The sequence below is a fragment of the Venturia canescens genome, chromosome 5 (assembly GCF_019457755.1).
Source record: "Venturia canescens isolate UGA chromosome 5, ASM1945775v1, whole genome shotgun sequence".
Classification (NCBI taxonomy): Eukaryota; Metazoa; Arthropoda; class Insecta; order Hymenoptera; family Ichneumonidae; genus Venturia; species Venturia canescens.
This window is the reverse complement of record NC_057425.1, coordinates 6,876,821-6,902,353: the sequence shown is the minus strand read 5'-3', so window position 1 is coordinate 6,902,353 and position 25,533 is coordinate 6,876,821. Positions and strand designations below refer to the sequence as shown.

The 25,533-nt window shown below is 37.3% G+C and overlaps 4 protein-coding genes across 4 annotated transcripts; 2 read left to right on the top strand and 2 right to left on the bottom strand.

The window, feature by feature from the left end:
• Nucleotides 1-229: 229 nt before the first annotated feature.
• Hel25E (ATP-dependent RNA helicase 25E) lies at nt 230-6,436 on the bottom strand. Its single transcript, XM_043420355.1, has 11 exons — nt 6,295-6,436; nt 4,966-5,200; nt 4,492-4,712; nt 4,019-4,202; nt 3,691-3,809; nt 1,646-1,777; nt 1,411-1,557; nt 1,070-1,207; nt 867-984; nt 717-776; nt 230-531 (listed from the first exon to the last, which is right to left on the bottom strand). The coding sequence occupies exons 2-10, from the start codon at nt 5,165-5,167 to the stop codon at nt 763-765; spliced, it is 1,275 nt and encodes a 424-aa protein (XP_043276290.1). The 5' UTR covers nt 5,168-5,200; nt 6,295-6,436; the 3' UTR covers nt 230-531; nt 717-762.
• A 215-nt stretch (nt 6,437-6,651) lies between these two features.
• On the top strand, nt 6,652-10,968 carry LOC122411508 (uncharacterized). Its single transcript, XM_043420350.1, has 5 exons — nt 6,652-7,121; nt 7,389-8,969; nt 9,250-9,993; nt 10,177-10,414; nt 10,548-10,968. Exons 2-5 carry the CDS (start codon nt 7,393-7,395, stop codon nt 10,809-10,811), a joined length of 2,823 nt encoding a protein of 940 aa, XP_043276285.1. The 5' UTR covers nt 6,652-7,121; nt 7,389-7,392; the 3' UTR covers nt 10,812-10,968.
• A 792-nt stretch (nt 10,969-11,760) lies between these two features.
• Tmem63 (transmembrane protein 63) lies at nt 11,761-16,848 on the top strand. The gene is made up of 11 exons (XM_043420354.1): nt 11,761-11,917; nt 12,710-12,833; nt 12,925-13,142; nt 13,267-13,543; nt 13,812-13,915; nt 13,992-14,184; nt 14,270-14,381; nt 14,524-15,050; nt 15,320-15,595; nt 15,675-15,908; nt 15,996-16,848. Exons 1-11 carry the CDS (start codon nt 11,898-11,900, stop codon nt 16,209-16,211), a joined length of 2,301 nt encoding a protein of 766 aa, XP_043276289.1. The 5' UTR covers nt 11,761-11,897; the 3' UTR covers nt 16,212-16,848.
• On the bottom strand, nt 16,844-25,160 carry NSD (Nuclear receptor binding SET domain protein). The gene is made up of 12 exons (XM_043420349.1): nt 24,957-25,160; nt 24,174-24,471; nt 23,682-24,088; nt 22,562-23,501; nt 21,957-22,448; nt 21,462-21,684; nt 21,159-21,351; nt 20,614-21,043; nt 19,903-20,470; nt 19,585-19,808; nt 19,271-19,500; nt 16,844-17,959 (listed from the first exon to the last, which is right to left on the bottom strand). The coding sequence occupies exons 1-12, from the start codon at nt 25,158-25,160 to the stop codon at nt 17,696-17,698; spliced, it is 4,473 nt and encodes a 1,490-aa protein (XP_043276284.1). The 3' UTR covers nt 16,844-17,695.
• Nucleotides 25,161-25,533: the final 373 nt, after the last annotated feature.

The window sequence follows — 25,533 nt, the reverse complement described above, 5'->3', positions numbered from 1 at the left end:
AAGGATACAGATAAATAAAATGACTTTGAGGTAGTAAAATAAAAAAGGACACGGAATTGAAGAATTTTGGGCATGATTTACGTACTATAAAAAATTATTATTCTTCAATTATTCTCACTAATACATACGTCGGTGCACACACACCCACCCACCCACACACATACGTAATCGTTTTTCGTTTGTCATATCTTTAAATTTAATACTAATGGTGAGAAGTAAAAGATAAATATTCGTGTAAGACTATATGGTTATTTATTATTATCGTTGACTGGAGTATGTATTATCAAGTCTCCCCTCCAGCGTATTCTGTCGTGATTTTAGTCTTTTCATTTTAAGTTCTTTATTAATTCATCGCTCCGGTGATATGGTTGTTTCAAAAAACAACTTAATTAAATTCGACTTTTGAATTGTTGGTTGAGGCGGAGACGAGATTTTCGGAATGACAGAACTTTATTCGTCTCTTCTATCGACCGGTTGCTTAATCCCATGTTTACTCGTATGGAACATATCCCGGGGTTGCTTCTTGGGCAGCTGAAACAAATATGACGAAGGATGAAGAATTTACAGTGAAAGAAAATTGACGAATGTTTTTTCGCAAGTTGATTATTTAGATTTTATTAGGTACAAAGTATAATTACTCAATGTTCAGTCTCAATTACTAAGAATATTACGAATGGTTGAATCATTTTATTTTACAATCGAAATTTTTCACTTACAGGATTAATTCATAGCTGCTGAATTTTAGGCAGCTGCGCTGGGTCTTTATCGTCCTTCAACTGTAAGAAGAGAATAAGATTTATAACTTACATTGAATGGAAAATAATGTATGAGAAATTATTCGCTGATATTTGGGAAGAAAAACTTACTGTAGGAAGCGAGATCAATTTCGTCAGGTAATTCCGTAATGTTAACGTCAAATCTTTCTTGTACATCGTTGAGAATTTTAGCATCACTCTCGTCGCTCACCAGTGTTATGGCGAGACCCTGTAATTTGAAGAAAATTATTAAAATCGCAATCAAATAGCCAAAGTCATTAAGCCAAGGTTTTGACGAGAAAACAAAAACTTACTTTGGTACCAAAACGTCCAGCTCGGGCAACTCTGTGTAAATACGTGTCAGAATCCTCGGGCATATCGTAATTAAATACGATATTAACACGTTCAATGTCCATACCTCGACCGAATAAATTAGTCGCGACCAGGATACGCTGAAATCAAAATAAACATCGGATAAGCAAGATCGTCGCTTCGTTAAGGTGGAAAAATAATCGTTGTTGTTATCGTACACTCAGTAGAGAGTTCAAGAGTAAACAATCACGGTGTGATCATGAGTTTTGAAAGTATCCTCATTGTATACATTGTTTTTTGATTTTTTTCTCAATTTTTTATTTACAAATAGGACTAAACGTACCTTCTGAAAATCTTTGAACTGTTGGTACCTCGACAAACGTTCCTCCTGAGTCATACCTCTGTGAATTCCAATAGCAGGGAAATTTTGCTCCGTTAACAATTGAGCAAGTGCCATACATCTTTGTACGGATTTAACAAAAATAACGACCTGGAATGTGTAAGGAAAATGAATAGAACTTCGTTCAATCGAAACGTGTCTCCATGCTTTTCGTATGTAAAATTTTCGCCCAACAAACCTGGTTGAATTCCAAAACATCCAGAAGTTCGAACAGTTTCTTGTTCTTTTCATTTTCCTTGAGTTTAACGTAATGTTGCTGAAGACCGTGGAGAGTGAGTTTAGCCTCGTCGTCAACGTAGATTTCCATAGGCTGTGTAACAGAGAAAAATATTATAATGAGAATTTATTCTACGAAAACTGAGATATTGACGAAGTCTGGGTAATTCGTTTTTTTTTTCTGAAACGTTACGGTGTTCCCTTAGGTCTCTTTCGCATCTTTCAGTATTGTTGTTTTCTTTTTCGTCTATGAGCGAGGCTGTCGAGCAGTTATGAGCAGTCTCATATAAAAAGAAAAAACATAGAGCTCAAAAATGAATGAAAATTAAAGAAAAAAGTTAATCGACCGTATAAAAAGTAAAAAAAAATATCGCGAGAGCTGCAGTATGTTTGAACTCGAAAGATTTTTTAGTGCGACGGTTAAAAGGACTTGTGACAACGTTAGAACTGCTCCCGTAATGCCGATCGTTATTTTTGAGTCATACTGATAACATACGGTCCGGCGACTTCCACCTCTGGGTAGTGCCAACAACGAAAACGACAGGCTGCCACCCACACACACACCACAGAGTGTCAGAACTAAGTTGTGGAGCACCCCTGGGAATTGCTCAGCCACCACATCTCCATTGACATTGTTGTGTGCCAAAACTCCTTCTGACCGAATAATCCTCTCGATGCACGTGCGCGGTCGGGGGGGTGTGATAGAAGAGCAGGACTTTTATTCGTCCCTTTCACTCTCATTCTTTATCTCTTTCCCTTTCATCACGATTTAGATCTCGTGGATGAGAGATTTAAGGGGCACTCACTGAGATTCTCTCTAACACCGCGAATCATCTAGCCCCGGGTATTTTGTTTCGTTTCACAAAGCCGTGAAATAACATGCTCTCTTAGCGAATGAAAAATCTCGCTGGAAATGCGAGTCAGGATAATCCATCTGGCTCATTTCACTCGTGCGTTATTGAAATTGTGAATAATTATTTGTCGAAGGTTGATGGCTCGAGCGTGAGAGAGCACACAGATCTCGTTAGTGGCGAACACATTTTCTGGAACTCCTCAACGACTTAGGATATTCCAGGATTTTTTAAATCGATGATTTTTCTCTTTTACGTTAAACGGATCTAATGAAAGTAGCCCTAACTAAACGTCGCTCTTTCCCCCATTAACGGACGTCCTCTTGAATTCTTCTTTCTTGCGTTCTTCTGTCTTCAGGCTGTCTTGATGTTTCTTCTTCTCGTTACTCCCATTCGCCCAACCTCCCCTTTTGAATTATATCATTGCAAACTCCATCACGATTCACCCTTTACGCGTCGTATACCGTTTTTTTTTTTATCAACGTCCCTCCCTGAGCACCCTCCCCTTATCGTAACGCGATTTAAACATTTCAATCAATTTTTAACTTTGGTACGTAGTTTTCAAATTGTCATCATTTTAGGAAGATTTACGTAGTGGACTCGGAGGAAACTGGTAGTTTTATGATTTTTAGGAGAGACAATTTCAACTAAACGGGATCAAGATTTGGGCTTGTTGGATTTACAAAACGATGAGAGGAATTCGTTCGTGAGAACTCGAGGACGCGGCTTCAGGAATTTCAGGAATATCTTTAGGATCGTTTTATGATATTTTTATAAGGAATTTTTGTGACGAACAAGGACTGGTCAGGATTGAACAAAAGATTTACGCGATGTGGATGCAGGATACGGGATTGAGGAACTTAATTCCGAGGGAGCTGGCTCGGGAGAAAGATGGAATTCGAGGATTTCCCATTGGGAAGTTGTTTCGTTTGGTTCTTGGGATATTCCGACGATCCTTATTCATAGGTCTTCGTAACGTGTACGTGCTTTTGTTTTTCCGTTCGTCTAACTAGCCTACGCCGCGGTTAACATGACGATCGAAATATAGAGGGTGGCCTGAGCTCTGTCCCGGGTGTGGTAGCAGTGGCAAACACGTGGGGCCGTACGAAGTCGTAACAATCGTAGTTCGAAGTGTAGAGGAAGTTTGGCTAATTACGTCTTGCATAAATTTCTTCGCAACTGGCCGAATTTCCTTGGACAATGTTGCGCTGAACATCATGACTTGCTTGCCGTGCGGCGTACTACGGAATATTTCTTGTACGTCTCTTCTCATGTCTGAAAACCAAAAAACGCAAACGAAAGTTGATTAGAGATGTATAAATATTTGTTGTATGGAATATTCAGAGTTTCGGAGCTTATTGTCAGTAGTGGGTAGTGGTAAATATGAGCGTCATCATCTGAGGCTAAGATAGTTCATACATCATCCGTAAGAATTCTGATTTTCAATGAACAGAAACGTTGTTGAGAAAATGTAATGAATTTACCTAGTAATTCCAGCATTTTATCGCATTCGTCGAGCACGAAATGCTTGAGGTGTTTCAGGTTGAGTTTTTTGCTTCGTACAAGGGCGAGAATTCGCCCGGGTGTTCCAACGACGATGTGTGGACAAGTGCTCTTCAGTACTTCCTCATCTTTTTGAATGGGCAAACCACCGAAAAATACACCAACCTGTGATAAAAATAAACAAAACAGAGTTAGGGCTAAGTCATTTCGTAATATGCAGAATATTTTTCCAATGGAATTTTATAATCATCGTCAGTGTTGGGTAGTGGTATAATATGAGTCATCATCTTAGGCTAAGACTTTCTTCACATCATACGAGGATTATTTCGAAAGGTTATGCGCGTGCAATGTCTTGAATGATTTCTTGTTTGAACAATTTTTGTTTTGCTCGATTAATTTTATTCCTCGTTTGCACAATTGTTTTTTCAATGACAACACTCAAAACATTATTTACCTTTACGGCTGGCATGTATTTGCTGAAACGTTCGTATTCCTTGCTTATTTGGAAGGCGAGTTCTCGCGTATGACACATAACGAGGACGTAAACTTGATTTTCGGTGAGCTCGAGCTGCTGAAGTGTCGCCAATACGAATACCGCCGTTTTTCCCATACCAGATTTCGCTTGGCACAATATGTCCATGCCAAGAACAGCTTGAGGGATGCATTCGTGTTGCACTGTAAAATATGTCAATGTTCACAAGCGTCAATCATATGAGCCATCGATTTCATTTAAAATACTCAATTTTTTCATTCAACATTCAGGATAGATAGAATTCGTCACAAACAATCGGTTGTCCCTATCTATTGCATTCATCATTTTATTATCACACGTATCCGTGTGGAAAATTCACTTTTGTGTATATCAGTGTAATTAAAAGTTCACTCAAGTCTCAAATTTATGTGATGAGCATTAAATTTTCAAAGTTACCTTCAGAGGGATGCTCGAAACCACAATCGACAATGGCACGAAGTATTTCAGGTTTTAAGAGGAAATCTCTGAAACCACTACTGTGTATGGAAACATAAGTTCCCTTGACTTCCTTCTTGGCTGGAACATCTCCGGATCCATCTACAACTGCCTCCGTCTGTTCCTCATCTTCGTAATCCAAAAGATCGTCGTTGTCTGCCATTTTTTATTTTTGGTTTATATCAGCACGAGGAAGCTTAAATGAAAAAATAGAGAATGCTGAATTAATCTAATGGCAACGAAAAAAGTTGATGAATTTCGTCCTATACAGTTTTCAGTTTTTAAATTTTTGCTCTTCTCTTTAACATTTATTTAAACAATAACAACGAATACGAATTATTTTCGAGTATTTTAAATATTTTCAATAAATTTAATTTTATGTAGTTGTAAAAAATTGTTGAATCTTTGTTGAGTTTGTCAAAAAATAGAGGATTCAATATTCAAAATCCGAATTGCAGCAATATACAAATTGATCTTTTTGCGATCCAAATAAGGGAAGATAAGGATATTCGACACCATAAAAAGTGGATAAATTCGTCCCATGCTCGAGTTTCCATAAAACATTTGTGCCACAAATTTGAAAAGTAGTGAAATGAAGCCATTGTTTATGATTTCTAAGTATAAAACTAGCTACGTATGTATGTTCAATCTTGTCGGCATTCCTATTACTTTTTCGTTTGAAAAAAAATAATAAAATAAAAAAAAATACAATTTTTTAGTACGCGCTGGGACGACCATTTTGAAAAAAAGCGCGTTAGTTTCATTCACAGTGCACTCAAATTATTATCGCGCTACTGGCGTAATTGTGACAAAGAGAAGAAATAGATATCGATTGGAAATTTTCAGACTGGCGAGCTCGACCAAGGCCTTTCGAATCCGGGGTTTGAGACAATGCAATTAACCAGTTAGCATGTAGTCGGGCGGCCATTTTAATAACTACACTCGTAACCTACCAAACATACAGTCGAATATCGAACAATAGTTTTTGGCAACAGAATTTTGTTTAATTGAGTCTATTTGAAACGGCAATAATCGAACTTTAAGAAGTTATTGGTATAGTATGAGAAGATACAGATTGAACATTCATTTACGAATAATAACGCGTCGTCTACCCGGCACACAACATTTTTTCGGCGTCGAATCTCTTGGCAATGTATATACATTCAAACACAACATACACACAAAACTATTATCGTCTCAATTGATACTAAGATTTACTCTTCAACATTTACGATAAATAAAACGAAGATTGCTAGAGTAAATACATTAATATTACGGATAACAACTCACCGACTTCAGAAGCACGACTGACGCTAGAGAAGACCAGAGAAGTGATGACCAAGGGACGCTGACGACATCCGCCTTCCGGAAGACTTGTGCTGCCCTCCACCGGAAGTGCGACTCAATCGAGAAAGCATAATTACCGCGCAACTTCCAGACAAATGAAGCACTATTTTATACATTTTTCAAAATATCTTTGTTTATCAAGAACGTTGAAAGTCAATAACTTGGCTATTTTTCGCAGATCGATATCTCAAGTATTATTTAAATATTTGGTAAAAATTCATCGATCTGAACATTTGAATTTTTTTTTTTAAGACTCTCGCGTGACCACTCGAGTCGCATAACCTGCCTTTCAGAATAATTTTCAACGGTGTTAAGAGCTTTATCTTAATAAATATATATTCAATAATTTAAACTAAAATGTATCAGTTCCGAAAATTATTCTTTCCGCTTCAGTGTTTATTCATGTGACAGATGATATTTATATTGTGTATTTTATATTTATGATTACGAAATCATGGTCGATTTGCCGGCTGCGTATTTTTTTCCTCCATCCCCCCTCTCGTGAATCTCCCACGAAAAGTTTACGTTACATTCAAAGTTCAAAGCAAAAAATCAAAACAACTACGGTCAATGTAGTAACAATCAATCAAAACATTCCACTTGAATACTGTCTCTTCATTGTTTTTCGACCTCGTGACGGAAATTAGCATGGGAAAAATACATCATTTTTACGAAAACACGGTTTATTGCGTTCAACGTAATAAAGACAAGTTTGAACACGTTCTGTTTATCCGTAATCATCGTAATTGATTCACAATAAATGCATACACGTGAGTACTTTTGTGTTGAGATCTCATCGTGTTTCGACATTATCATTTCCGCATCGGAAACGATTTTTTTCATAGAAAATTCATATTTGAGAATTTTTCTGAATTTTTTCCTGAATTCTGATCTTTTCAGAAAAGCTAAATTTGTATAAATATATTCCTTGAATAAATGACATTTCCCATCCTCTCACAATTCACTGAAAAATTCTTATGCATAATTTACTTTTTCAACCAAGTCTTGTCAATAAATATGCAATGATTATTGAACAGGATCATGGCTCCTAGGAGAAAAAAACATCCAGCCTTACAAAGTTCTCAAAACAAAATTCCATCTTCACGTCGAAGTTCTTTGCAAGTAAATCTGAGCTTCGTATCTAACTTGTCAGATTCTGGACATGGATCTTTCAGGAGTACTCAGCCAGAGACTGACATCTCGATGGGTAAAAAGAGCAGAATAAGTTTGCGAAGGTCGGCACTGCCAAAAATAGTTGAAAAATCAAACTGCGAAGTTAGCTCAAAGATTCTGATCATGCATGACATAAATGAAAAAGAGATTGCTCTAAACGAAAGCTGCAGGCAGTTGCGAGATGCGATAATGAGCAAAACTCAAGAAATCTTTGATGGCAAAACAGAATTGGCTGTGAAGACTGCAACGGTACTGAAGGGAAAGAGACACGCATTGAAGGAAATAAATAAAAATTCAAGGACAACTGGTATGGAAAAAAAAATAAACTCATTGTGCAAAATCCACAGTTCTGGCTCCAAGAGACACTTTGTGGAAGATTCAAATAGAAAGAATTTTCAATCGAATATCTCAAAAATCAATGAGAGCTCTATACTTGGAGGAAATGTTAAATCCTGTGAGAATATTCTGTCAAAAATAAAGGAAAAAGTTTTGAAGGTCCAATTAACTCGGATGACAGATCCGAGGTTAGACGTATCAATAGATTCCACTATTTCAGACATAGGACCACCTGTCATGTGTTCTTCCTTCATGTCAGGTCATGGAAATTTTGACAATCAGTTGTCTCAACCAAATGAAAAAGAATCAACGGCGATGAAAGCAAACACCAGTAGAGAAGAAACTACTCGATATATCGGCAATTCTTCGTTCACGCCGATGGAAATAACCGCATTTCAGGTTCCTGTTGCTTCCACGTCGAAGCGAACGTCATTGAGCTTGAAGGCTCGAAGTAATGTTTCAAAGAAGCAGGAGAAAGGTTTAGAAGATCGTAGCTTCTTTGAGGTGATTCCTATGGAATTAACAGATGTACAGGGTCACATTCCTCTTAATCAATTGTCAAGAACCAATCGAAGTATTCGTACTTCCTTGAATGTGAGTCCGTCTACGAGTTTATTGTCTCATGAACCAGAAACCAAAGGATCGGAAGAATCTCCAAGAATATCTAAGGAAGCTTCACTTGAAACTAAAGAAATTGAAAGAGATTCACCAAATGATCATGTTGCTGAAGTTTCGTTGAAGGTCAACACGTCTCTGGAATCTCATGAACAAACGTCATCGACCAAAGAAACGAATTCTTCGTGCGAGGAGTCCGATGCTTCGAATCCAGAAAATAAGGGAAGAAAAAGAACGATCATCAGTGACAGTGATTCTAATTCGACCGAAAATATGTCGCTGGCTGCTAGATTGAGAAATATCTCCAGCAAAAATTCACTAAATAATCGATCGCACGAAGAAGGCCCTAGTTTTGTTGAAGGTACTCCTTATCCACCCAGTAGATCGATTTTGTGGAAAACTCAAATCAGATCAAAAACTATAAGGAAGAAAAATGGGGCTTGGTTGAGGGAACAGTTCACGAAAACGATAGCAGAATGTACCAAAAAATCTTCGTAAGTACCATAGCAGTGGTATAATTGAATTTTCTCCTGAATTGAAAAAAAAAAATCAGAAAGAATACATAAACAAATTAATGATTGAACAGATTTTCTTTACTTGACGAAAAGAGGAAAATTTAAAAAGATTCTCAAAAACAACGATACCAAAAAATGTTTACTAAAATAAATTGTTCAGGTTTTCAAAGTGTTTGATGGATTCATAATTTGAGTGACAGAATTTTGACTGCATGTATTTCATGTTTATAACATTTCTTACAAACGTTCAATATTCCAGAGATTTTGACTCATCGGATAGCAGTCCTGAGTACCAAACGGCACCGACCAATACCATAATCCTCGGTCTCGGTGATTCGCCATGCAGGGTAACTTGCAATACGGAAAACCCTCGAATAATCGAGGACTCGTCCGGAGAAGACGAAACGTCGGAGAGATCAAACACCAACGAAAGATCAAAGGGGCCAAACGCGAGTGTAGCTTCAACCGTCCCCGGTCCAAACGAAACAGTTCTCAACAATTCGAATAACGCGACGCAAGGAAATTCAGTGATGAAAAAAAAAAAATTACTACCGCTTCAAGACAATTTCGCGATCGTTTCCTTCAGTCCCGTGTCACCTGCAGAGCCGTCTCCAAAAAAACCGGTGGTCTGGAAGCCGCGGAAGCGTTTTCGAAATCGGAAGGATGCTCGCGCCGTTGCGGAAAAACGAATAGAATCTTTAATTAGAGAGAACGAGGACGAGGACGACGAGCCAACGTGTTCAAACGTTCGTGATACCCAAACACAGAAGGGAAAGTCAAGGATGAGAAAACCACGCAAAGTAATCAGCAAAAAAATCGTCGTGGAAAAAATTGCTGATCGAGAACTGATGGAACGTTTAAATAAAAAAAAAAACAGTCAATCCACCACGAATGACTCGCGAAGTTCTGTGAATGAGTTTTTGGAAAAAAAGAAATTATCCGTGGCCGGACGAATTTCTAAGTCGCAAAAACTCATTATAGTCGCAACCGGATTTTCGAAAGGGTAATTGAAATCATTTTAATTTCACGTGATTTAAGTTACCAAAGAATGATGGGAAGTTGGATGAAAACCTTTTACGATCGGCGAGTAGTCATGTGTCAATTAAATTTTTTGTCCTCATTATAATTGTTTTGTCCTTATCAGTAATTCCTTTAACGCGAATGATCATGATAATTATTTTCAAAGGGATGTGGATTTAGTAAAGAGTGTGATCAAGGAACTCGGCGGTGCGGAGATAAATTCGACAGTTAATAGTCGAACGACCCATGTAGTCAGTACAGGTGTAAGGACGATCAATCTTTTGCGAGGAATAATTCGAGGATGCTGGCTGGTCAATCTGGATTGGGTTTTACAGTCATTAGAAAAAAGGCAATGGCTCAATGCAGAAACTTATGAAATGGTTCATTTTTCAAAAGCTGTGCAGGTAAATCGACAAGCCTTCAATATTTCAGTTCTATCGTCACTTGTGAAACTACGATTCGTTAAAAACATCAAATTTCATGAAAATTGCGGTCGTTGAAGTGCTTCAAAATATTCATAACTATTTTGAATTTTAGGAAAATCGTCGAGATCGACAGATTTTTGGTAAAGCTTACGTTCCCGAATTATTTACGACCTGCGGACCCATTCACATTGAACACGGAACTTCTCCACCTCCCAATATTCTCAAGGAATTGGTCAAAACGGCGGGAGGAAGAATAGCCGAGAATGTGAGTGAATCGAAACTGACCATCGGGGCAAACGGTCTGCGAGAAATCTGGATTTTGGATTCCATCACGACCGGAGATTTACAGCCAGTGGAAGAATATCAACGAAAATGATGCTATAGCTATAGAAATATGGAATAAAACTATCAACGAAAGAGGCAAATGTATATATTTTCAAGGTATACAAAATACGAATGTGGAAAAAAGTACGATTTATTTATTTATTTGCAGTGTCGTTAGACAGAAAATATAAATTTATTTTGATATCGTATACCTTGCATTATTTTTACCTTTTTGAAATATGAGAATTTGTTGCAAATTACATTTATATTTGATTAAGCAAATCAAAGACCATAAAAATACGAATTTTTTGAAAGGTAAATCGATACAAAAAGTGAAAAATTTCAATCTTGTTGACCCTTCAAATATACCTTCTAAGACTACAGTCTTTAATTCTTTGTTAAACACATGTTGCAAAATACCATGGAAATTCAAAAAACGTATTATTTACCAAATTTTATCATTAAAAAAAAAAACAGCTCTTTGCTGGTATAGTATGTGACAGGTGAGCAATTTATTTTGTGCCATATATATGATTTTTTTATACACTTTTACTATATAGTCTCATTGTAGTTAGCCTATAATTATGGTTAGTAAGTACTTTTTTTTATAAAATTCCTAACATACTTTCGTACTTTTATTGATGTGGTTGGTTCGGTGCGACCTTCATACTTTTCTAGAATTTGTTCATGATACAACGTGAATATGTTCAAAAACATAAATTAAATTGCTTGTTTTATCTTATCAGAAAATCGTATATTTTTGGAGTTATTTGCACTGAGACAAGAGAATTTCTCGCAAACGCTACTGTGGAGTCCGGAGTAATTATTGAACGAATACTCTGTAGTAGATATAGAAAAAAAATAATGATGACGAATCTGCACGGCACACGGTCGTGTGGATCAGATGAATGTGTTGGTGAGTGCGGATACGCAACACGCAGTCACACTTGTATTATTTTCTTCAATGTGTGCGACGTGTATACATCGGGTTGAACTTTCAGGTTACGCTGGGTGATTCTGGACTTCTCGGCTCTTTCGCGTGTGCGATGTGTCAAGTTGACACATGTTTCTTAAAATGAATTATCATATCTACCTAATATCGTTGTGATAATTTGGTGATGAAAATTCTTTAGTCGGTATGGATTATTATAATAACACGTAAGTATACAAAAATTTCAATGTGTACGGATCGTTTTATTAGTACGAAAATTTACAACAGAGTAGATCGTAGATATCCGAACGTGTTTCAATCATCATATATCGTTCTTTTGTTCCGTAACTCATCTGACTGTCAGGACAGGACATCGAAGATGCAACAATTTTATTTGCCATGTTTATTTCCGTGCATCGTCATATGTTCATATATATATAACAAACTTCATATACAGGGAAATGGCAATATATTCGTTGGAAAAACCTTGTTCCTTTGTTGCCATCCGTTGAAATAAACTTTCACTTTTTCGTTTTCTTGACACACAAGACATGATAAACCAACAATCTGTTTATTGTTCGTAATGATTGAGCGATTCGCTTTTTATCTTGTCTCATTGTTTTTATATTAAGTCGGTTGGTTTTTAGTTCATGGAATTGTTCGTGAACTTTGACAATAATATGGAATTATATTTCTATTTATGTTTGAATAATTCTTAAATTTTTCAAATCTTTGTTTTACTGGAGATAATAATCAAAAATTTTTCACATTGTACGTTTTTTTTTTTTTTTCATTTAATGTCCGGAATAAAAGACTTGAATATTCTCTAGATTTCTATCCAATTCATTTTTGTTTATATCATTATTTATATTCTTTTGGTTTGAATTTCGATTTTTCTTCGTATTAGCTCTTTGAATAAGTGTACAAAATTTTGAGTGATAAAATATGCAAAATAAAAAAATTGTTCATGCATTTTGCTAATTGTTACTAATAAATTAACTTTTTTTTTTCATTTACAGGGATAATTTTTACGATCTACCATCGGAAACATGTGTTCCGGCCCGAAAGTTCAATGTAACAATAATACCAGATTTTTATGCTGGCATACCAGCCAATTTATTGTTAAATTTCATAGGTTTTATGGTGAGCGATTCATATTACAGATTTGTCTTAAAATTTTCTGCTACAATGCGACGGTCTTTTGATTCTCAAATTGAATCTTAAACTTTTACAGTTTTTGGTAATTTTGTTTGGTTTGCTGCGTAAAAAAGCTTGGAATTATGGAAGACTCGCTCTCTTGCATAAAACTGACAACAGATGGATGGAATTGTTCTATGGGGACAATGAGGAAAAAGAAGCGGATGTTTCTGCTATTGAGGCCTCTGCCAATGCTCAATTGGCTCACATAGATAGAGGTTTTTTAACTTGGATAGTAACTGCCTTTAAAGTCACGTAAGTATTTTCATTTTTTATGATTGAAATAGATCACGAGAGAAGGTTTATTTCATTTTGCACATTTTTGAAATGAGAATTGCATCATGATTCCTCATGTTTTCAAATATTCAATTTTCCACAGTGACGCTGAACTACTGAGACGAGCCGGACCAGATGGCTTGCTGTACATTTCTTTTGAACGTCATCTGATTCTGCTAACAGCTATGATGACATTGGTTTCACTGTGCGTTGCCTTACCCATTAATTTAAGCGGCCAGATGCAGGGTGCAAATGCAACCTTCAGTCACACGACTCTCTCCAATTTAGATCCCTCGTCTTCCTGGATCTGGGTCTATTCTGTTTTGATATTATTATATTTACCTGCTGGTGCTTTTGTCATGCGACGATTTCTGAAACAGGTTTGTAGATTTATTTTTTATCAATACAGCAGACAGACTTACTTTAGATGAGTTATTAACCATCATGTGACATGACTTTTCGACATTGAGAAACCTCGAACGTTGTTTATCGAATGACTTTCTGGACTGAACTACTAAAGGTTGTGTAATGGGTTATGCGACTTTTTCGAAGAAAAGAAACAGAGCCAGTGTTTGGCAATTTATTTTTCTTTATGCAAAATCATTTTCATTCGAGTTTATGAAGCAAAAATGTTTTTTCCCGATTCAGGTCCGAGACGCCAGACCAGCTGGTGAATTAGCAGCAAGAACGTTGTTAATAACGGAAATTCCGAAGCATCAATGCGATGCGAACAGCCTCATGGAATACTTCAAGTACTAAAAAAAAAAAAACAATGGAAAAATCTATATTTTCCAAGTCGAATAGTTTTTAATCTTTTCTTGATTTTAGAGAAGCTTTTCCTACACTCTCGGTCGAAGATGTCACACTGGCTCACGACATTAAAAGATTATCAGCGCTAGACGCACAGAGGGATTGCGCTGAACAGGCGAGACTTTATTGCGAAAGTTACAATAAGAGAAAAGAACGATTACAGATGTATCCGTACCCTTGCGGCCAAGTCATAGGTTGCTGTTGCAAAACGGTTAGTAATTTCAAGGAGAACATTTGCCGATAAAATTATTCAAACAAATTAATAACCCCGTTTGACGGTGATCGTGAATATTTAGGTCGATGCTGAAGAATTTTACACGGCTGAGGAAATTCGGTTAACGGCAATGGTCAAGGAAGAACGAGCCGCTGCTCTAAGTCGACCTTTGGGAGTTGCATTCGTCACACTCGGTAATTTGAACACTCTGCTAGTCATTTTCAAAGTGTTACTTTTACAGTTAAAGCGGTCGAAGTCATGGAAATCCTTGGAAATATTTTTCCAATGTTCTTATTTATTACAGCAATATAAAATGTTACTTTCATTAAATCTCAGGCACTCCAGGCGCAGCGAGAACAATGCGACGACAATTGCGGTCGGCGCCAACCATAAAGTGGACCGTCGATTACGCACCGGCGCCTTCTGACATATTTTGGGAAAATTTAAACGTACCACGTCCTTGCTGGTATTTCAATGCTATATTTATTAATTTAGCACTTGGAATAACTCTGTTTTTCCTGACAACTCCGGCAGTTATTGTGGCGACAATGAATAAAATACCAATAAGTACCGGTGACGTCGTGAATCACAACAGCGTTCTGTTCACCTTTTTGCCGACCTTACAACTCGTCACTATCGCGGCACTCATGCCCGCTCTTGTTGGGAGAAGCGAAGCTCTTGTAAGGCACTGGACAAGAAGCGGCCTGAATCGGGCTGTAATGAGAAAAACTTTGCTCCTGCTGCTTCTCATGGTTCTTATACTTCCGAGTCTTGGTCTGACCAGTGCTCAAGCATTTTTCGAATGGACCGTCACTCCCGGGAACAAAACTGGGAGATGGGAATGCGTCTTTTTGGCTGATAAGGTAATTGAATCGCCAAAGTTTTTGCAAAATTTTGTGTACGTTACTGTGAGTCGCAACTGTGAAGAATTGAAATTTGATTTGGACTTTTTTTGACTCTGTAGCATGAATTATTAAAGGAAAACAGTGACAGTAAGTCGCTCCTTGAAAGATTCATCGATGCAAAGCTCAACCATGGTGAAAAAATTGCGAGGAAAATTTAGGACCGAAATTGAATTGTTGAATATTCTCGTTATTCGATTGCTTGAAAGACTTTGTGTTTTCATTTCCAGGGCGCTCTTTTCGTGAATTACGTTATAACTGCGTCGTTGTTAGGAAGCGGATTAGAATTAATGAGATTTTCGGAACTGGCACTGTACACTTTTCGGCTTTGCATAGCTCGAAGTCGAGCTGAACGTGTGCATGTGAGAAAAGCTGTTTTATGGGAATTTCCATTGGGTGCTCATTACGCTTGGTTGCTTCTCGTGTTCACGATGACAACGGTTTACAGTCTTGCGTGCCCTTTGATCACGCCTTTTGGACTGCTGTATCTATCGGTGAAGCATTTGGTGAGTTCCAGCGAAGGTGTTTCTATCGATAAATTAATTTTTTCCTCTCGATGGTGAAAGAATGTTTGTTCCACCTTAGGTTGATCGCCACAATTTGTGTTTCGCTTATGGACCGAGCGTGGGTGGTGGGCAGTTAGCAGGAGCTGCTGCGAATGCAGCAGGAGCAGCTCCAGTACTCGGACAAGCTGCATTTTTAGCTCTTGGTCTTGTTAGAAAAGGTTTATCGCCATTAGCAGCTCTCCAGCTCAGTGGTTTTGCAGCTAGCATTTTAGGCCTCGTAACTGGAGCAACTCTACCAGCTTCGAAGCCTAAAGTATAAAAAATCATCTCGTTTATCTATTGACGGAAGATGCATGTCTCGCAAAGTGATGTTTTTTCTAAAACAATTTTTCATTTTCAGGGTCAAGTGCCTCGACGAGATTTAACCACCAGTCAAAACTTTATAGCTCCAGTATTGAGAAAAAAAATAGGCACTTTGCCGACCGAAGAAACAATATCGATCAACTCAAACACTCCGTCAACGACAACCACGACGACACAAGCTCTCAGCAGAAGTCCATCTGTTCACGACAGCCCAAAGTTGTACCAAGACTATGGACGAGACGTTCACACTTAATTGTCGAAATACAAGCGAGAGATTCATTCACAATGAGAATACGATAACATCAATTGATTATTCTCGATTGAAGGATTCTCGCTGCACTAACAATAATCCGATAAAATACATTCGAATTTTTGTGTGGGTTTTGCTTTATGAAATTGAAGATCTTCTACATGGCTGTTACGTTCTTACAGTTTTAAATTTCAATGAACAGAGAAAAAGATGGTACGTTTGAAACAAAGTGTTTTTTGGCTTAGTCCTATGTGATTTTTCCTGTATAAATACATTTGGTACTCTATGAATATGTGAAATAAGTGTAACGTTAGATACTATGTCATAGTATACTTGTAATTATGAATCCGAGGAGCAAAATGGTTTTACAACAGCACGAGCTTACCCATCGATATCGTGAGATCGTCGATTATTGTATGCACGAGTGATTCCTTTGTACAGTAAATGCCGCCAATGTATTTTTTAAGTAATATATATATATATCTTGCGTTAAATATTCGATGACACGTCAATTTTTTCTTTATCTATTGTTGTAAATGAATGTGTGAAAAAAAGAAAGAAAACTTATCGGCCAACTTATTTGGCTGTTGTATTATTTCGTGTGTATAAAGGATAAACAAAATATTCGATTCGACCACTATTACAACGCTGTATTTATTTCATCGTTGGAAATGAAATATCCCAATATCAATGAGCCTTAAACAAAATTTGACGAATTATTCGTCAAAGTCCAGAACTAAATCGGTCATTATAAATAAAGCAAGCCTATTTTTCGATAACAAACACTTTTTGTCACGGTCAAATTAACCTTCTCACCATTAAATTTTCATCGATTTATACAATTATTAAGTTTGCTCGTTAAAACTTATGAGTACGAAATAAAAAATGATTTTGTCGTTTAGCTTTGAGTGGAGTCGTTTGATATTCAGCATATTGAATAAGATTTTGTTGTATTTCTCTCGCCTCACATCATTGATAATAATGATGGAGTGACATCGTTGGGTTAACATAGAAATGTAGTTCCAAATAACATCGATATATTTATTTTTTTCTGTTTGCCTAATTGCGTTCATCTATAAATGAACCTTTTTTACAATTTAATACACGATTCCTTTGTTCGGCATACTTTTCTTATAAAGAATACGTTATAGCGACAATATCCGCGTTGCCAAAATTAGTCTCTCTCGCATTGACAACAATATGTCAGTGTATGTTCATCGACTTACAATTTCTTCTATATTTTGGTCAGTTTTTTATCATATACTTCCAACGTTTCTGTTCTCGCTATCTCACTGCAGCGTGATCGTCGTTCTAATAATTGCATCGTATCGTTCACAAACGCGAAAAGAAAAAAAACCTAAAATTCATGATAAAAAATGTCTTCTACGATGCGTTTAACTAATTAAAAGATGTACAATCAAATTGTTCAATAACCGGAACTAAAATATCTGGTAATGTTTGTTTGTTTTTTTTTCGTTTAATTTTCATTATTGTTCATGAACATCATCAGGCTCGATGGTCAAACTACCACCAATGATCGATTCCAATTGACTCGGTGTCAACGACCTGAGCGTTTTAATACTCTCCTTGTGGCGTTTGTTACGCTTAGCAGACGATCTTTCGATTTTGTTCATTTGCGCAACGCGTAAACGTTTTTTTTTTGGACTAGCCGAATTGTTGGAATTCTCGTTGAATATGAACGAATCATCTTCCTTCTGTGATTCTTCGCCCTCCTCGCTGCTGAATTGAACCTGCGAGGCACATTTCTTCTATGCACAACTTGTTTCTTTTGAAGGATCAACGATTTTGAAACTACAGATCCAAGCGCGCAACAAAAGATGCATCATTTTCCTATAATCATGCAGTCTTTCATGTTGATTGTTTCTGTGTTCTAGAAAGTTTGACTCGGAATGTATTTACGATTGCAAAAAGTCCTGTCACTCCCCGAGGTTATATTTTCTTCCGTATGCGTGCGTATATGGGTGTACTCAGATGTCGTAACATACAAAACGAAAAATCACCAAAACTCTTTACATCCATGTCGAGAGTAAGAATTCCTATGAAACAATAATTAATAAGCAATCGCCAAAAATAGCCCAGCCACTATGAACACAAACGAAACTGAAATCATAATTAAAAAAATAAGAAAAAGAGAAGAACGTCATACGAATTCTTTACAAGTTTTGCCCTCTAACTACAGAATGATACAAATAGCAGTACTATTGTACACTTGATAAATCATAATAAAACATTGCTTGGATATATAAACGTATAAATGACCATTGCATACCATTAAAACTATGAGGAGTAGGTACTAATTCGTATTGATAATGAAAAGAAAAGAAAGAAAAAAACTACAATAATTTACTTTATATTGTTTGAATCCATTTGACATTGGAGGATTACATCGATAATATTCATCTATATTATTTAAATAATATAAAGAAACATTTTCATTTTTCCTCCTGGATAATTAAAATCGTGACTGATCGTTCAACGCCCTTGGTGAAAATTTGTTGAAGAATAAATGCGATGATGATATAAACATATAATTGATTGGTAAATCATTCAAAAAAATCTGTACACATTTGAAATATCGTGTAGTCGTTTTTTTTTCCCCCCATTGAGTTGACTCACGTGCAACATTATTCCATTATTTATATCACGATAGAGAAATGCACAATTTGTCGTGATGTTGTGAAAAAATCAATATTCCGCGGAAACGTAACCGGTTTTTTCGTCTTACGTTCGAAAAAAAAGTATTATAAAAAGCAACGAAAAACAGAGTCGCTATTAACTTCATGCTCATCCACCACCAAAGACAGTACTGGAATAATGAAATGAATTTCATTAAATTTGACATAATTCACTGTACGTCGTACTCGCAAACGACCGTCGAAAAAATAGAAGGGAAGAGAGCGAAAGCGCTTTCTGAAACTCACACATTCCGATTTGAAATTCGCGATAAAACAAAAATTTTTATAAGACGATATTTATTATTGATTCGAGCCTATGTGTTGATTTCGATCTCGACGAGCAATCTGTTACGAGTTTTTTCTTACCTCGACGATCGCTACTCGTGGCGACGTTTCGCGTGATAACGTTGACTTTTCGTTACATATCAAACTATCCGAACTCAACGAAGAGAGTTCTTTGTCGGTTTCCGCTTCGTTGTCCGTTTCTTCTTTTCCTTCCTCGTCGATAAATGATTTACGGGATTCCATGCCCTCGTGAATTTTGCAAACGTAACCAATCTTGTCTCTGTTCTCTACTAAATTACCGTCCAGGTGACCTGACAGAGAAATGTTCATCGATTGAGATAATTTAGCCAAAATGATACAACGCTACGATGGAAATTTGGGTCGCTATAATTTACCTTGGCAATATGCTGCACTACAAAACGTACAATGAGCCCCTGTCCTTCGTCCGCATTCTTTACAACGATGCCACGGACAATTGAACTGGGAATCCTCCTTCTCCAGGGTAACGCAACTTCTGTGATATCTCTTGAAACAGGTTCTTCGATTGCACTCTACGTAATCGTCGGTTTTGGCCAAAATTTCACCACAGCTCCAACATTCAGGAATCTTCATCAAGGATCTTTTCATCGGAACGAAATATATTGGATCAAATATTGAATAGCTATTAAAATAATAACTGCAAATATAAAATTGTATAATTATCGCAGACTTACTTCTTCGACGGGCTTCTCTCATTTCTTGCAAGCCTCCCGCCCTTTTCTGATCTAAGAGTTTTTTCACTTCTCTCAGATCTTGGGGTTCTTTCAATCCTTTCAGACCTGGGAGTTTTATCGAGACGCTCAGACCTTGGAGTTCGATCGATTTTTTCAAACTTCGGTGTTCTGTCAGACCTAGAAATTCTGTCAACTCTCTCAGACTTTGGAGTTTTATCAATTTTCTCGTGTTTCAAACTTCTATCGACTTTTTCCGATTTTGAACCTTTTTCTAATTTTTCACTCTTCGATGATTTATCTAACTTGTTCAATTTCTCGTTTCCACCGTCACTCTTCGATGTCTTTTTCTCCTCCTCGACTTTTTGCTTTTGAGCCTTCAACCCTATGAAGCCGCTGCAATTTGGCGCACCGCACAAACACGGTTTCCGGGTTTCACCGTCACATGCTAAATTATAATTGAATGTCAACTCTTCCCCGACTTCAATGTCACGCAATGCAAAAAGCCCGATCCTCGTGTCACCGTTTACAGTCCATTTTTGGGTCTCGCAATTCGGCATGCAAGAATGATCTAGAAACATAATAAAAAGTTAAAAGATTGTACCTTAAATAAAATATCAGCGAGAATTCGCTTCAAACATTCCACATAAGTTATGATTGAAATATTTTCATAATGGACACTGTATAATCACGATATATCTAGCTAAAACTCACTCATAAATCGACTGAGATTTCCTTTGGGCTCAGCATCGATCATTCTCGATTGATCGATCGTTAAGAAATAAAAGTTTTCATTTTTAAGCTCCTTTTTATGATGAAGTCTTCTCTTGTACTCGGCCTCGTCGATAACTTCCCCGACGTATTCCACGACGAATTTACCTTCCTTTATAGGTTCAAGTGTCCGGAGACCCCAGCCTCGGCCGACCGTATGAAAAGGTTCCATGGCTGGATATTCTCGGCGTACAAATGCCTGATTATTGCACTTCGGCCCAGCAGGACATATTGCCGGACTGCATTCGACCGATAGTATACGATTGAGGCAATCCGAATCCGGGGCACACGGATGGTCCCACTTTGGATCACAATCGCAAGCGCCGATGCTTTCTACTTCAGCGGGTTTTACATTTCCTACAGGTTTGTTGATCTGAATTGAAAATTAACTTCAAATTAATGAAAAACGCCGTGGATAAAAGTGTTGGAAATTTTCGTAAGAAAATGGAAATTTCGTGAAGTGAAAGATGAAGGCCTCGAAAACGTACTTTCAATTTGACGTAAGGTGGCGGTCTCAAAAATCGCAATTCCGTTCCTTTTGCAGCGGCGCGTTCAGTTTTTAAACGCTCATGAATCTCATTTGCCTCCTCCAGGGCCTTTTGGTAAGCATCATCAACGTTTTTTTTAGCTTTAGAAACTTTAGCGCTCGCATCTCCGTCCTGATAAAGAAAAGCACGACCCCTGCAAATGTAGAGTTTCGCATATCAAATCAATACGCCGGTGAAAATATATAAACAATTTTCAAAAATATCAAATAATTAATAACTAGAAATTTCGTTTTTCTATTTTACCTGTGGACCCAGTAATAATTGTTCGTTCCTAGAAACATTACGCAAAACTCGCCAGGATGATGCTGAATTGCTTCTAAATTACTAGGTATTTCATGAGGGAAACATACTCTGGATGGCCACCAGCGATATAAGCCGAGTTTTACCCATACCACTTCCCCATACAATGGCATTCGGCCAGTCTCACAATCTTCGCATATAAATGCGCCATCGGGTGCATCGATACCTGTTCAAACCATGAAAAATTTTTTCATACCAAAAATAATGATCAATTTGGATCAATTTCTTCATGAATTTCTAACATGAATTTCATTTAGATATCTTCAATAATTTGAAAATAAATTCAAAATATTCGCGGATATGTATGATTTTTCTAGAAAAAATGATTTTTTTAAATCCCGTAAAACGGACACAACAATACTACGAATACTAAGCCAAGGTGGAATTTCAGTTGTTTTTTCATGAACGTTAAAAACGCAATAAAGTTTCAAGACATACCAAGACATTCTGGATGAAATGAAGTCGGACATGTATCGCAACAAATAAGACTTCCGCCTGTGGTGCACAGAAAACACCAAGTTGCATTGATCGGTGGACCAGGAGCTATATAGTGTTTCGGACAAACGATTTGGCTCCCGGTAAGAATTTCCGTTCCAGCAGGTAAGCACGATGTTGCAGGATGATAAGCCGAAGGACATCGGACACAACGAACAAGTTTTTCGTTTAGCGACCAAGATATACCGTTTTGTGGATTGTCAGAATTGCAAGTGTGACACATATGGTAGGGACAGGTCAATCGGCCGCCGCCTCGCCAGTGCGCCTGTGGCCAAGTTTTCAAGCATACTCTGTGATAATGTTTTCCACAAGCAGCCACTGAACATCGTAATCTGTCATCTTCTCGCTCGTTACAGATGAAACAAGCGGGCGCGACACCCGATAGACAGTCGATACATTTGAAAGTTTCGTCTTCCAATACTTCGTCGCTTTTAGCTGGGGAAAAATTTTGAGAATTATTTACATCGTTGTGAATCACAATGAATAGGGAGGGCCAAAGCTTTGGAAAGCTGTGGAATTTTTTTTTTCAAATATGTTCCAAATCTTACCGTCCTCTTCACCAATCAAGCTCTTTTTGGTTTCTTTCAAATCGCTAAAAAGTCCATTTTCCATCGTATCCTCATCCATACTGCATTCGGAGCTGGATTCACCAGGTTTTACGCAAGACAAATGGAAATAAGAATAACAGGGTCCCTTGCACCTGGTGAGGTCACCTGTTTTTTCACATATTTGACAAACTCTCTCTTGTTTCGTTCCACGAAATAAATTATAAGGTCGACGTCTTTTGACAGTCTCATTAACACGCGATTCCTCCTTTTCTGACTCATTGGACTTTGGTTTTTTGTGATATTTCGGTTCCAAATCTACCGAGGATTCTTCTTCCTGGTCGGTTGAACTTTCCTTCGTTCTCACACTGTTCTTTGATTTTTTCTTTCTGGTAGACTTTGATTTTTTATTGTATCTAGAGTCAGATTCGACTGAAGATTCGTCTTCTTGGTCAGTCGACGGCTCTTTCGCTTGTACGGCATCCGTAGATTTTTTCTTTTTCGCTGATTTCGAATTCGCGTTATATCTAGAATCTGACTCGATCGAGGAAACATCTTCCTGATCGATCGAATCTTCTTTCGTTGGTTCACCATTTGCTGGCTTTATTCTCGATCGATATTTACTTCTGAGTGTTAAACTCATATTCGCCCAAGTTTTTTCGAGGTACGTTCGAATTTCATCCTCCGTTGCGTCTGGCTGCGCGTCCTCTATCATGTCACGATTACGCTCGTAATAGAATTCAAAATCACCGTCTAAATCTTTCTTACGTTTTTTCACTTTATCCTTTTTTATTATCGTACACTCATCGCTCGAATCCTTGTGGCTGGATGGCGGCGTCGGTGGAGTTTCCGCGTTCAAATTAGTGCTACTTTTTTCATCATCTTCCGATTGTCCTTTGTGGGATTTTTTCTTTGATGTTTCCGTCTCTCCTTTGTCGCTTACCTGCGCGATAAATTTTTTAAATTTCTTATTAGAGCTATCCAACGGAAAACGTTGATAAAGAATAGTTTTCGAACTTAGAAAAAAATTGCCGTGTAACAAAGATGCTGCCTGGTCGTTAATTTTGCCCATATCGCATAAAATAATGTTTGTAAGAAATAAAATTCTCTAGTGCAAACTCACGTCTTCCTGTTTAACACGTTTCGGATTCGGGTTGTTCGAATCGCTCCAGCGTTCCCTCTTATAACCCCTTCCCCTGGTTGCCAATTCCAGTAATTCTTCATACTTCGATTTGACCTCCTCCCTTGGCATGAAGAGTTCGGCTCTTTCCTCGTTCGTCATTGGCAGTACTTCAGTCGCTTCCTCGATCGCGGTGTCCCATTTTCTTTTCATCGTTTTTTTGGCTGTATAGAGGGAAATAATGTTTCTATGTCGTTTCTTTACTTGATATTTCGCGTCTTCTGCGAGTTTGAGGAAATCAGCGATGCCGGTGAATGGTAACATCGACATTTCATAGACCCAACCGTGTCGACAACTGTCCCCAAAGTACTGAACGTGCACAAAAGTGGCTAATGTGGATTTTCCAAACGCTGCAAATTAAAAAATTATGGGATCGTTCATGGTTAAGTTCATATTTCATGACTTCTGAGCTCTGTGTACTTCTTTTCATCTTACCTCTTTGTTTAAGGTGTGATTTTATTGTTCCATCAATCGTCACTACACAGGGCCAAAACGGATAACTGCTAACCTGAGCCCATGCCAATTGACCCACAGAAAAACGACAGTCAATCGTATTTTTTTTTTCCAACAATGTTTTATCATTTGCAAGTGTTTCATCGATAGATGGGTGCTGTGAATCCGAAATGGGTTCTTGCTTTGTCGTTGGACTTTCTTTCTTTATTGCTCCATTAGTTTTATCCGCTGCGATTGGTGATCTTTCGTTGGATTTTTGTAGTTTGAACATTTTCGGAGACTGCAGAATGGAATACTTGGTTATAACCGATTCAATATTAAAAATGCAAAGTAGAAATACTTAAAAAAATTATCAGCTACAATAGATTTGACAAATGCAAAGGAAATAATTATATCAATGTTTTTATTATTAATTCAGCTCAAAGAAATAGAAAGCTTGATTGCTCAGATATTTGTATTTCCTTTGGATGCGCAAGAAATTCCATGGTGACTTGGTAAGTTGTATAAAGAAAAACAATTTGTTTATGAATAAACAAAAACAAGAATTTAAATTTAAATTAATTTAAATTGTGTTTTTGCTTATCCAAAATCTCTTAGTGATTTCCATAAATTTATGATTATGTAGAAATTTTTCAAACATCGCGTCAATACATAAAAAACATTCTGATAAGTTGTAACAATTGGAGATCCGTCCCGAAAGTAGTTAAATAGAAATCATAAGTGGACTTTGGTTAAAAATATCAATTAAATATTTATGCAACATGCCTGTGTGGTATCAGCATCGGGTTTTTTGTGTGATTTATTTTTCCGAGGTCTGCCGGGGCGGCCGGTATGTGTAGAATTATCAGTGTTGTCCGTGTGATCCTTGGAGATGTTCTCGTTATCAAGATCGAGTAAAGTTCCATCGGGTTCGGTTTTGGAAAACTTTTTCCTGGGACTTTCGTTATTCCTAACGACGGAGGGGCTCATGGCTTGCGATTCGTTAATTCATAATTCCCAATTTAGACAAATGTGAAGCATCCAAAGATGTCGAACGTAGTGAAACGTGGCTCCAAATAAAAAATCCAAATTTCTTTCCTAACCAACGAATGGACTCGTTTTCTAGGGTACAAAAAAATATTTCTCTCGTGTATTTATTCGAATGGAAGAAAAATGAGCATACGCGATGCGATTAACATGAAAATATCATGAAAAATTTACCTTTTTCATAGAATTCCACACAACAGACGCTTCGATCAAACGTCCCCGCGTCGAACGACAAAACACTTGGTAAAAAATTTGTTCGGGTATCAAAGAGAAAATAAGAAAAACAAAATGCCTCATTTATTCACTGTATACTCAT